The 13,386-nt window shown below is 44.4% G+C and overlaps 2 protein-coding genes across 3 annotated transcripts in view; both read left to right on the plus strand.

The window, feature by feature from the left end:
* Positions 1 to 1,887, plus strand: part of LOC311591278 (leukocyte immunoglobulin-like receptor subfamily A member 5) — a 99,201-nt gene extending 97,314 nt beyond the window's left edge. Inside the window, exons 5-7 of one of the 2 annotated variants that reach the window (XR_014777048.1) lie at positions 453 to 551; positions 805 to 855; positions 980 to 1,031. Coding sequence is in view for 1 of the 2 variants with exons in the window: in XM_084770740.1 (XP_084626866.1) it covers positions 805 to 855; positions 980 to 1,155 (227 nt within the window). In the remaining variant the exon portion in view is untranslated. Of the gene's footprint in view, positions 1 to 452; positions 552 to 804; positions 856 to 979 lie in introns of both variants that reach the window. The other variant, XM_084770740.1, reaches the window with a different exon arrangement.
* Positions 1 to 13,386, plus strand: part of LOC311591267 (leukocyte immunoglobulin-like receptor subfamily B member 3) — a 130,029-nt gene that overhangs the window by 13,052 nt on the left and 103,591 nt on the right. The gene's annotated exons all lie outside the window — the stretch shown is intronic.

Below are 13,386 nucleotides of genomic sequence, written 5' to 3' on the forward strand. Positions count from 1 at the left end.
CACCTGACTTAGCTTTTTCTTTCTTTATTTGATCTTTTTTAAAAAATTAATTTATTCGTATTACATCTAGATTGTTAGCCCTTCCCCTGTTTCCTCCCATTCTTCCCTCCCTCCCATTTCCCCCCTTCTCCCCTCCCCTATGTCTGTGATTGAGGGAGACCTCCTCCCCCTATATATGCTCTTAGGATGTCGAGTCTCTTCTTGGTAACTTGCTATCCTTCCTCTGAGTGCCATCAGGCCTCCCCATCCAGGGGACATAGTCAGAAAAGGGGCACCAGAGTTCGTGTGAGAGTCAGATCTCACTCTCCACTCAACGATAGAGAATATCATTGTTTGTCGGCTAGGTCTTGGTAGGGGTTTGAAGTTTACTGCCTATATTCCCCTTGGCTGGTGCCTTAGTTTGAGGAGGACCCCAGGACCCAGATCTGCCTGTCATAAAGTTCTTCTTGTAGGTTTCCAGGATCCTGTGGGTCCTACTATTTCCCCATTCTTCCATGCTACTCTCGCCTAAAGTCTCAATAGGATGTCCTCTCCTCTGACCCACTTTCCTGGTAAGTAAAGTTTTTCCTGGTACGTATCCCTTGGACTAGTGTCTCGATGTAAGTGAGTATATACTGTTTGTCTCCTTTTGCTTCTGGGTGAACTCACTCATTATGATAATTTCTAGATCAATCCATTTGTCCACAAATTTCGAGAATTCCTTGTTTTTAATAGCTGAGTAGTATTCCATAACACAGGACCTAGGAGGAACCCTTTGGTTTCAAGTATTTCGCACATCATTCTTTTTTCCCCTTTGGTTCTTAGAAGCTGCTCAGCCCCTCTGGACATCACCAAATATGTCAGACCCCAAGACAGGTGAGTGAAAAATTTCATCCTCAGGAGTCAATACAGAAGCTTAAGTCCCGTCCAGGGTAAGCAGACCCCTGGGGTGCCTTTCATCTGTCCTGATCTCTGTGACCTCTTTTTCTACAACCTCCAGTTTCACAGCCCCGGGATCACACAATGGAGAATCTCATCAGGATTGGGGTGTCAGCCTTGGTCCTTGTGTGTCTTGGCATTCTGCTGTGTGAAGCTCAGCACAGCCAAAGACGAACCCAACATGCAGCCAGGAGAGAAAATAGTGTTTCTTTCATGATGGCAAAGACCTGGGAATAAGTCCAAGGATTTCATGCGGTTCTTTTAAATCTGGGGCTTACAGCGGGGGAACCGTTTTCATAGAATATCCAGGGAGCAAATGTGATTTGAGTGTAAGGAAACATCTGGGTATCATGGCGGGGAGGCCTTCTAGATCAAATCATGATACTATCTCTTCATCTAAATGTACACTTTAGCTAATTAACTGCTCTCTCCTCTCACCCCCAGTGACTGGAGGGAGGGATGATCCCATCCCATCAGTCAGGTTTGGGACCTAATCTGAGTATCTTCTGTCCCCAACCTCCCGATAGGCAGCATTTTACTTTATTGTATGCTGTCCCATTCTCCACCTGCATCATGAGTCATTGTCTTCTCTACTGAAAACAAAGAAGTTGGCTGAGACAGCAAAAAATAATGCTCAAAACTCAGATCCCAAAATGCACAGCACGAGCCTAATGTAAATTGTGGCACAGCACAGTTGTTTTTGAACTCTCAGCTTTCAGTACATGATCTTTGTGTAGTTTTCTTGAAATATAAAGACTTGCAAGCAACACATCTGCATTTGAGGGAACACTCTGGAGGGATACTGCTTACATGGATATGAAAACATCATTTTTCTTAATAATAATTAGAGAAGAGGTCATGAATTTGAAAAAAGAGTATGAAGAAACATAGGATGTCTTGGGGAAAAAAGAAAGCTGTAGAAATGATGTAAAATATAGTACTCTTATAATAAATTTGGAAAAAAATAAATATCCTCTCCCATAAATTCTTGTATCAATGGTGTTTCCTAATTTCAGTATATAATCACACCATAGGCAACTTCATAACACCAAAAGACTGTCATTTATGTGGAGTCTAAAGTTGATGTATGGATCAGACATATTTTTAAATTTCAAATTTCAGTCTTCACTGCTAGCCTTTATGTAAGCGAACCAATCTTGAACCAGTTTACTCTACATTTTGCCTAGTTCTACAAAGTCATTTTTGAAAAATCGTTAATTTCTGTGGCATCTGCAATGGCACTTATAATTCCTGCTGGGTATCTGAACCTTTAGTTCACTTACTGACCTCACTGCAACAGTTAGGGCTTCAAGCGCAAAGCAGAACAACTTACGGAGAGAAGGGTTGGTGCTGCCTTCTTCCTGATTTAAAATGAGATTCCTAAGTTATCCTTGTTAAATATGTTAACTTCAGTCTTACTGTATTATCTTATTCCGATAGAAAAACTTGCCTGTCCCCAATTTTCTGTGATTGGTCACGATCAATGAGTGTGGGAATGTGACAAATGCTATTTTTTTTAATCTACATGAATGACTTCATCCATGCACGCTTTCAGTGTTTCCTTGCTGATGTAACCGATGGTATTAATTAGTTTCCAACCAACCCATATTTACAAGCCTGTGTAAACCCCTTGTTGGTGGTGTATAAATCTTTTATATGCATTGGATTAAATTTGCTAACACGTCTATGCACCACTAACAATAAAATATCTCCTCATACATGTCAGTCTCCTCATCGACAAGGAGGAGCACGCTGATTACCGTAACACCTTATCCTAGTTCATTTTCTATTTCTGTGATGAGGTATCATGAACAAAAGCGATGTGGGGGAGGGAAAGGTTGTTTCACCGTACAGCTCCCAGGTCACTGACGATCCTGAAAGGAAGTCAGGAACTCAAGCAGGACAGAACTGCAGGCCAAAAGTGAAGCAAAAAAACATAGAGTGCTGCTCATTGGCTTCCTCTTTTTCATTGTAGATCTGACAAACATGCATTAAAAACAACCACAACTCAGATTCAATATTATTTTGCTTCCACCAAAGACATTAGCCCATTATATTTTATTTTCACATCACACAAATTCTTGGTATGGGCAGAATTAAGCCAGATCAGTTGCCCAAATATTGCAGGGATGGTCTCTAGCCCAGTTACAGTTAAACTCCTTGACTCCCTTGAAACCTCTTGAGTCAAGTTTCTTCAGTCTGCTTTGGTCTCAGAACTGCTTTCCAGGCTCACATTAGCATGTCCTGTTAAGCTTGTTATAGAACACAACTTCTTCTTCTTCTTCTTTTTTTCCAAGACAGGGTTTCTCTGTGTATCCCTTGGCTGTCCTGGACTGGCTTTGTAGACCAGGCTGGCCTCCACAGCAACAGCCAACTCTCTGCTACCAGCTTATGCATTACTTTAATGCTGTTGTAATAAAACACCATGAGCAAGGTAACATATAAGAGAGTTTATTCTGGTGCTCAGTTCTGAAGGGTTAGAGTTCATAATGGCAGAGCAGAGGCAGCATGCAGGTATGGTAGATGGAGCGGGATGCTGAGCTCACCTCTCGAACCACAAACAGAAGGAAAGCCAACTGCAACTGGAAATGGATCAAGTCTTTAAACTTTAATCTTTTTTTTCCTGATTTTTCGAGACAGGGTCTCTCTGTTTAGCCTTGACTTCCCTGGACTCGCTTTGTAGACCAGGCTGGCCTCAAACTCACAGGGATCCACCTGCCCCTGCGTCCCGAGTGCTGGGATTAAAGGCATGTGCCACCACCCCCAGCTCAAGTCTTCTTTGAAAATATATATTTTATTAATGTATTCATATTAGATCTCAACTGTTTGTTTGTTTGTTTGGTTTTTTTTTTGGGGTTTTTCCAGACAGGGTTTCTCTGTGTAGCCTTGACTGTCCTGAACTCACTTTGTAGTCCAGGCTGGCCTCGAACTCACAGTGATCCACCTGCCTCTGCCTCCCGAGTGCTGGGATTAAAGGTGTGCGCCACCACGCCCGGCTAGATCTCAATTGTTTTCCCATCCTTTGTATCTTCCCATTCCTCTCTCCCTCCCATTTTCCCCTTACTCTCCTCCCCTATGACTGTGACTGAGGGGCACCTCCTCCCCCTGTATATGCTCATAGGGTATCAAGTCTCATCTTGGTAGCCTGCTATCCTTCCTCTGAGTGCCACCAGGCTTCCCCATCCAGGGGACGTGGTCAAATATGGGGCACCAGAGTTCATGTGAAAGTCATACCCCACTCTCCACTCAACTGTGGAGAATTTTCTTTCCATTGCTTAGATCTGGGTAGGGGTTCAAAGTTTACTGCATGTATTGACCTTGGCTGGTGTCATATTTGAGCAGGACCCCTGGGCCCAGATCCGCCTGTCATAATGTTCTTCTTGTAGGATTCTAGGACCCTCTGGATCCTTCTATTTCCCCATTCTCCCTTGCTTCTCTCACCTAGAGTCCCATCAGGAAGTCTTCCCTTCTGTCCCACTTTCTTGGTAAGTGAAGACTTTCATGGGACATGTCCCTTGGGCTAGTGTCCAGATATAAGTGAGTATATACCATTTGACCTTTTCTGCTTCTGGGTTAACTCACTTATTATGATCATTTCTAGTTCAATCCATTTGTCCACAAATTTCAGGAATTCCTTGCTTTTAATAGCTGAGTGGTATTCCATAGTGTAAGTGTACCACAGTTTCTTTATCCACCCTTCTACTGACCAGCTCAAGTCTTTAAACTTTCAAAGCCCATTTCCAGTTGTTGGGAGCCAGACCTACCCAAGGTATTCTCAGAGGCCCCGATGAAAGGAAAAAGGGCAGTATTATTAATTCTGTGTCCTTGTCCAGTAGCCGACTTGGTTGGCAAGGCTGGTCTGGGGCTGGAGCCAGTATCTTTAAAGAGTCAAAGTTGTGGTTTCTGGACACTTGATTTTCATTCCTGGGCTGTGATGATCACAACTAAGGCATCTCTGTCTGTGGTATTCTGTGTTCTCTATGACAACGTTGTCCGATTTAGCTATCCACTGACATTGACCCAACATCCCCCTACAAATAGCACATATGATGCTGTACTTCTTAAACTTGCTTTGCCCAAGCCATCAGCTTTTGCAGGACCTCTTGGTCCCAGTCCTAATCATTGCTTTTTGCCGTCTTTATTTCTTGTTATCTTTATTCCTCAACCCCCAGTCCTCCCATTAGGTGCCTTACCATTGGGGACCCTTATTCCCCAATGGGTTATGGTCATCCAGTGACATACTTCCTCCAAGGCTACATACCTCCTCAAGTTCTCCAAACAGTGCCACCACCTGGGGATAAGTGGTCAAGTTCTTGAGACTATGGAGGTCATATTGGAGGTCATATTAAAACTTTCATACTTTCCCTTCTTTCTAATCTCTCTCCAACTTGATTACCTACCCACGACAAGCCATTTTTCCACACTCATGTCTCTTTCTTGCCCCACCTTGCACTTCTGATGGATTCTCAGGAAGGGGAGCTCATTGTCTTCAGTTGTGAAGCCCACCAGGGAGTGCAGGCTTCAGTGCACAGTTGCAAAGCAACGGTCGTACAGATGATCATGGTTAAGCTTAGTGAGTCTCAGGCTAACTAACAGAAATAAACTATGTTCTAATGTGACTCAGATGCACGCAGCGAATGCCTACAGTTCAGTGAGGCTGAAGAACGCAATGGAAAGGACAGGAGTAGCCTAGCAACTTTGCAATAATTCTTTGTGCTTGAGTATAAGTGGGGCATCTGCAGAACTCAAGCAGAGGCTCCACATGCACTCTCCATTTTTCTCTTGGATACTGTCTGTTTTTTAAATTTTATTTTATTAATTCATTCATATTACATCTCAATGGTTATCCCATCCCTTGTATCCCCCCATTCCTCCCTCCCTCCCTCCCTCCCTCCCATTTTCTCCTTACTCCCCTCCCCTATGACTGTGACTGAGGGGGTTTCCTACCCCTTTATATGCTCATAGGGTATCAAGTCTCTTCTTAGTTGGATACTGTCTTAATCTCTGTTATTGCTGTGAAGAGACCCATTTAATTGAGGCAACTCTTATAAGAGAAAAGCATTTAACTAAGGGATTACTTACACTTTCAGAGGTTTAATCCATTATTATCACAGTGGGGCCACATATGGTGCTAGACCAGTCGCTGAGAGCTAAAATCCTGACCTGCAGGTGAAGAGAATGAGTGACCGGGTCTGGCATGGGCTTTTGAAACCTCACACCTCACATCTTAACCCCAGCCCCCGCCCCCAGCGATACACTTTCTTCAACAAGGCCACCTTGTTGAAATCCTTCTAATCCAGGCAAAGATTTCCACTCCTTTATGACTAAGCACTCAAATATATAAATCCATGTGGGCTGTTCTTAGGCAAGCCACCACAGATATGCACACTGATATTTGGAGGAAGACATGAGTCCAGGTATGTGATGCTGATTTGACTGGTTGACATGGTGTCAGATCTGGAAACATGATCCTCTCCAGATCATTCTCCCACAAAGAGCAGAAGCCTTAATGTGTTTGTCAGCCTCAAGTCCAAATAATGCTCTACCCTGGTTAGAAAGATAGATTAAAAAGTCACCATCTACCCATGAGGTCTTCAGGAAACATTCTAAGACCCATGATCCAAATCAATATCATCTGATTTCTATAGCCTCAGGGATGTCACCCTCCCCAATAACCACCATTTAAGATATCCAGGCTCTAGTTTGAGCAGACACCTCTGGGCCCTGATCCACCCATCACGATGTTCTTCTTGCAGGTTTCTGAGATCCTCTGGATCCTTCTACTTCCCCATCTCCTATATTTCTCTTACATAGAGTCCCAGTGGGATGTCCTCACATCTGTCCCAATCTCCTTTGGGACACAGGCCACAAGTCATGTAGCTCATCTTTACCAGCAGAGGGCAGCGCCTGCTCCTTGATGTGTGTGGGGAGGACAGTGTAAATGAGTTCAGAGCATCTCAGCTGAGGATGTAGCTCAGCTACAGCACCTGTTTAGCATGCAAGACTTTCATGGGACATGCCTTTTGGGCTACTGTCCAATTATAAGTGAATATATACCATGGGAGTCTTTCTGCTTCTGGGTTAACTCCCTCAGTATGATCGTTTCTATTTCTCTCCATTTATCCATAAATTTCTGGATTTCTTTGTTTTTTATAGGTGAGTAGTATTCCATAGTGTAAATGTACCACAATTTCTTTATCCATTCTTCCACTGAGGGGCATTTAGGCTGTTTCCAGGTTATAGCTATTATGAGTAAGGCTGCTATGAACATGGTTGTTGCATTAACCAAGGACAATACAAGTAGTAAACACTGAACCTCTACTCTGATCTAGCTAATGGACAGGACATTCTCCACAGTTATGTGGAGAGCAGAGACTAACTCTGACATGAACTCTGGTGCCTCATATTTAACGACCTCCCCTTGCTGGGGTGCCCTAGTGGCACTCAGAGAAAGAATAGGCGGGCTACCAAGATGAGACTTGACAGCCTGTGACCATAAAGTGGGAGAGGAGATTCCCCTTGATCATGGACCTAGGGGAGGGGATTAGGGTGAGGGTGGGAGGGATGGAGGAACAGGTGGATACAAGTGATGGGAGATCAATTGAGTTGTAATCCAAATAAATAAATTAATTAAAAAACCCCACTAAACTGAAAGCCATAATATATACACAGAGGACGTGGTACAGATCCATGTAGACCCTGTGCTTACTGCTTGAGTCTCTGTGGGTTCCTATGAGCCTTGCTTAGTTGACTCAGAGGGCCTTGTTCTTAGGGGACATATTTAATAAACAATTTTCTTAGACATTCTAAAAAATAAAATAGATATCCAGGCTCACAGCCAAGCGTGGTGGTGCACGCCTTAAATCCCAGCACTTGGGAGGCAGAGGAAGGTGAATCGCTGTGAGTTCAAGGCCAGCGTGGTCTACATAGCGAGTCCAGGACAGCCAAGGCTGCACAGAGAAACCCTGTTTCAAAAAAAAAACAACCAAAAATCAAAAAACAAAAAACAAAAAAACAAAAACAAAATATCCAGGCTCAGGGACTTCTTGTGGTCTTGTACAAACAGCATTGGAGACTTGTACTCACCGGGTGTACCCAAAGAACCCAAACACACTTTGTGCAGAGTGCCTTCCAGGGGAGTAACTCCAACACTTAGAGAGCCCCGAGTGGTAACAGGAGTCTTCAATTAGGGGCACTGATGGACACAGAGGATGGCAGACCTGAGCTAGCAGAGTCTACCAGGTATGCGCTCAGTAACTGCGGTACATGAAGGGTGAACCATGGATGCAGCAACGTGGGACAAGAGTGATGGATCAGCACAGATGCAAGTTTCTGGGGGAGTTGCTTTATTTTGTTTTGTTTTGTTTTGTTTTAAATCAGGGACTATGTTGCTATAGCTGTGGCTCTACATCTGACCTATTGCAGAAGGCAGGTCAGGCCACAAGTCATGCAGCTCATCTTTACCAGCAGAGGGCAGCACCTGCTTCCTGATGCCTGTAGGGAGGACAGCGTAAATGAGTCCAGGGCACTGAGTGTAGGCTTGTTGGTTCAAGAGGAACATCTCAGCCGAGAACGTAGCTCAGGTAGAGCACCTGTTTAGCATGCAAGAGGCTCTGGGTTCAAACAGAGGAAATATTCCATCACTTATTCTCAGGCCAGGGAATCCAGATACCATGACATAGTAGGGATGACGAATACGTAGAAGAGGTTGGTATGTTGCTGGGCCTCATAGATTGCGGGACTACCCCCTTTGCAATGGTTTTAGTATAAAGTTTGAGATATCCCGTTCACTGTGTGTTTCCTGTTATGCTCAATGTATAAAAATGATGCGCATAGGGAAATAAGAAGTTATAGATATAGGTTATGGAAATTATTGATGTTGATACAAAGAAAAATGCCGCTGCTGTCTTTTAATCAGTAGAATTTATGAACCCAGGAGCCAAAGTGGAGAATACTAGGTGGCCTCTGAGGATCATGTGACACAAAGGAAAGGTGTATTTCCTGGGATTCCCCTCATATATGATGCTGAGGTAGAGAATCTTCCTAGAGTGGATTTTTTTTTTTTTGGTTTGGCTAGTGAACACAATAAACAAATATTCTAAATCACCTGGATCAAATGGTGCAAGTTTGTAATCCTAGCACTAAGGAGGCAGAGGTAGGAGGATTGACAAAAGTTAGAGGACAGCCTGGTATCTCTTCAAGAGAGACCCAAGTTTAGCTTTTAGCAGATAAGTCAGACTTACTACCACTACCTGGAAGTCTAGCTCCATGGCTTCTGACATGTACTAAAACTCACATGTGTATATCTCCCCACCCCTTCCCACACATGTCTGTGTGCACCTGCATGTGCATGCGCACGTGCACACACACACACACACACACACACACATAAATAATAAAAATAAATATTTAAAAGTACTAAGCAAGCTGGGCAGTGGTGGTGCATGCTTTTAATCCCAGCACTTGGGAGGCAGAGGTAGGCGGATTGCTGTGAGTTTGAGGCCAGCCTGGTCTACAAAGCGAGTCCAGGACAGCCAAGGCTACACAGAGAAACCCTGTCTCCAAAACAAAACAAAACAAAACAAAACTAAAGCAAAAGTACTAAACAAACCAGATGTGGTGGCGCACGCCTTTAATCCCGGCACTTGGGAGGCAGAGGCAGGCGGATCTTTGTGAGTTCGAGGACAGCCTGGTCAACAAAGAAAGTCCAGGACAGCCAAGGACTACAAGAGAAACCCTGTCTTGAAAAACCAACCAACCTCTGGCGCCCCGGTGGCACACAGAGGAAGGGGATGCAAGCTATCTGGATGAGACCTGATAGGTTGTGGTCCTATAGTGGGGGAAATGGTCCCTTTTGGTGTGAGATCTAGGGGAGGGGAAATACGGCAGAAGAGGGAGGGAGGATGGGCACGGAAAGACATAAGTGAGGGGATAAAAATCAGGATGTAATCTGAATAAATTATAATAAATTTTAAAAATGAATAAAAGAAGTATCTTCTAATTAAAAAAGAAAAAGAAAAAGAAAAGAAAAACCAACCAACCACCCAACCAACAAACAACAAAACCCAAAACAAAACAAAACCAAACCCCCAAAAAGGCGCTCAACAAAAAACTAAGAAGTAGATAATATCTCAAATGAAAACTGAAGCATAAACTTAATACAATTACAAAAAGAACAAAGTAAGCCTCTATTTAACATCACCCATTTTTAGTGTGTTTATGCATTGGTGTCTCTGAATGCACAACCACAGGAGAAGGCCGGGTATTCTGTTCTATCCTTCTTCACATGACTCCCATGAAACTCGGTTTCTTACTGGACTTGGAACAAGGCTGGAAGCCCCAACAATTTCTCCATCTCCGTCCTAGACAGAGCTAGATTTCCTGGCTTGTGTGGCCATGCCTGGCTTCTTACATGAACTCTGGGGATTCAAACTCAGATCTCCATGCTTGTGCAGCAATCGCTCTTAACACTGAGCCATGTACTCAGCACCCACTGTCCTCCCGGATCTGCCCTATGGTGTGGGAAATCAGTCCCTTTTCATTCAGGGATTTTTTTCTCTCTCTCTTCTTCTCCCTCTGATCATGATGGTCTACAGATTTCACACATATTATAATCTATAAATTCTCAGAGTATGGGGGGGTCACATGCATTATGCAACAGCGTGTGCTTCTAATGTTCCACACATGTGTTTTACCCTGGGTTGGGAACAGTGATGGCTGAGCTTCTGAAAGTCTTAGATACCATAATGCCATGGGTAGTCACAAATTGCTCCAAATGAGGAAGTTCAGAGATGACATGCTAGTTTTCTAGCTGGCAGGGGAAATGTGTGCCATACAAATATTATGGAGGCATCAGTCCTGATCCTACCATGAGGAATTCTGCCCCCAAAAAACACAAACAGAAAGAAGATTAAAAATAGCCCTTGTGGTTGTTTCCAGAGAGAGATGGAAATGGTGATGTTGCTAAGGAAAGAGGTGGTTCCACCCACAAGGCTGTTCTCCAGAGGAAACCACACCCAGAACCGTGAGAACAGCTGTTTCCTTTTTCCAGTTTTTCTGTGTTCTCTTCTGGGCCCATTCCCACAATGAAGCCCCATGTGAGCTGCAGTCTCCTGGAAGCAACGGAGAGCAGCAGACGTGAATTAATCCTGGAGAAACCAAGAGGGTCCCCAGACTGAACAGTGAGATCTGCATGGGGCGGATCTAGGACTGAGGCTCTGATTTCCTTGCAAGGATCCACCTCAAAGCAGGGCTCAGCCAGGGTGCTTGGTCCTCAGAGGTATGAAGATGACCAACTCATGTGAGGGGACCTCCAGGGCTCACAAGTACCAAGCATATAAAAAGAGAAGTCCAGACTGCTGGTGCAAATAGACTTCACTTGAGGCTGGGAACAAAGCTGAGTTCCTCTATTGAACAGCACCATTGAGGGTTATATGCTGTTATTATGAAACCCGTGGTGATTTATCAGAGCATAGTGACTCTCCTGCTGCTGATGGCACATATGATGTAGGATCTCCCAACTCTAATCTTAGGAAATGGGTGCTCTCACTCAAAACGCATCACTATGGGACAGTGTGGAAGCTGTGAGTCGATTAACACGTTCTCTCTGTCTCTCCTAGGAGACCCCTACAGCAAACCTAGATTGTCAATCCGAACAGCCCTGTTGTGAACTCTGGATCCTTCAATGTATCTCATGGAAGAGATATAATGGCTTTATTCTGACTAAGGAAGAAGAACCCAAGTTCTCCAGAACCCTGGACTCACAGTGTATTTTCACTGGGCATTTGCAAGCCATGTTTTCTGTGGGCACTATAACATCTTGCAACAGGGGGACAGTCAGATGCTGTGGTTGCTATAAAAGAAATCCACAGAAGTGGTCCATGCCCAGTGACCCCTTGGAGATAAGCATATCAGGTGAGGCGGCCCCACCTAGGATGACTCAATCATTTGATGTGATCCTAAACTATATCCCATGAGCTTTGTTGTCAAGGGAACGGGTAGCTAAGTGCGGTTTCTGCCTCTTCTGAAGTCACACTTCCAGAGTGTGAAGGGCAGTAACACTTCCAAAGCATGATGGGTGGTGAGCATGAGGAGGAATCAGCTCAACCCATGTCCGGACCCGCCGGACAATCAACTGGGACCCCTGGACCCCTAGGGAGAGAATGGGGGACAATAGATGTGAAGAACGGACGGCAAGTCAAGGAGTCTGATCAAGCTGACCACATTTTATTTGTTCACAGACAATTATATACCACTAAAGCAGGAGGCTGAGTGGGGTGATCCGGGTGGGCAATTTTTGCAAGCTATCAGGAAGTCAGGAAGTTTGGCAGGGCGAGGGCCCCTGTGGTTCTGGGACTGGGTGGAATTGTTAAGCAACTAGAAGCACAAGATGTTATCGATAGACTTCATTTCACTCATCCTCTGAAGGCCTCTGTAATTCCGGGAATACTGAGAACGGCTGGAGAGTACCTTGAGGGAGGGGAAGAGGTCGCAAGGCAGCCTTCCGGAATGTACCCTGACGCAAGGAGAAAAAGAGGTCACAAGGCAGCCTGCCCCAGGTCCACTCAATGTATTATGCCAAGGTCCAAGATGCTTGCTGGCTATGGCCTTGGCTCCTCACAAACCCTCGGGCCATAGTCCCTCCAGACCTGTCTAGGAATCACCAAGTTAGTTTTTTTGGGGGAGACTTATATTTAAATGATGAAACACACAAAAGAAAAGAAAACCTTAATTCTCTACATTATTTTATTCCATATTTATGTAGGCTATTTCTTTTTTTTGGTATTAAAAGGTTTTTTTCTTTTTTAAAAATTAATTTATTCATATTACATCTCAGTTGTTAGCCCATCCCATGTCTCCTCCCATTCCTCCCTTCCTCCCACTTCCCCCCTACTCCCCTCCCCTCCCCTAAGTCTGTGTCTGAGGGGGACCTCCTCCCCCTGAATATGCTCATATGGTATCAAGTCTCTCCTTGGTGACCTATTATGTTTCTTCTGAGTGCCACCAGGCATCTCCATCCAAGGGACATGTTCAAATATGGGGCACCAGAGTTTGTGTGAAAGTTAGATCTCCTTCTCCACTCAACAGTGGAGAATGTCCATTGGCTAGTCCGGGTAGGGGTTCGAGGTTTACTGCCTATTTTTTCCTTGGCTGTTGCCACAGTTTGCGGAGGACCCCAGGGCCCAGACTCGCCTGTAGTTTTCCAGGACCCGCTGGATCCTTCTATTTCCTCTTTCTCCCAGGCTTCTCACACCTAAAGTTTCAATAGGATGTCCTCCCCTCTTACCCACTATCCTGGTAGGTACAGTTTTTCATGGGGACGTACACCTTGGACTAGTTTCTCGATATAAGTGAGTATATACCATTTAGCTCTTTTTGCTTCTGTGTGAACTCATTCATTATGACAATTTCTAGTTCAATCCATTTGTCCACAAATTTTGGAAATTCCTTGTTTTTAATAGCTGAGTA

Source organism: Acomys minous, assembly GCF_964271855.1.
Source record: "Acomys minous genome assembly, chromosome: 20".
NCBI classification, from domain to species: Eukaryota; Metazoa; Chordata; class Mammalia; order Rodentia; family Muridae; genus Acomys; species Acomys minous.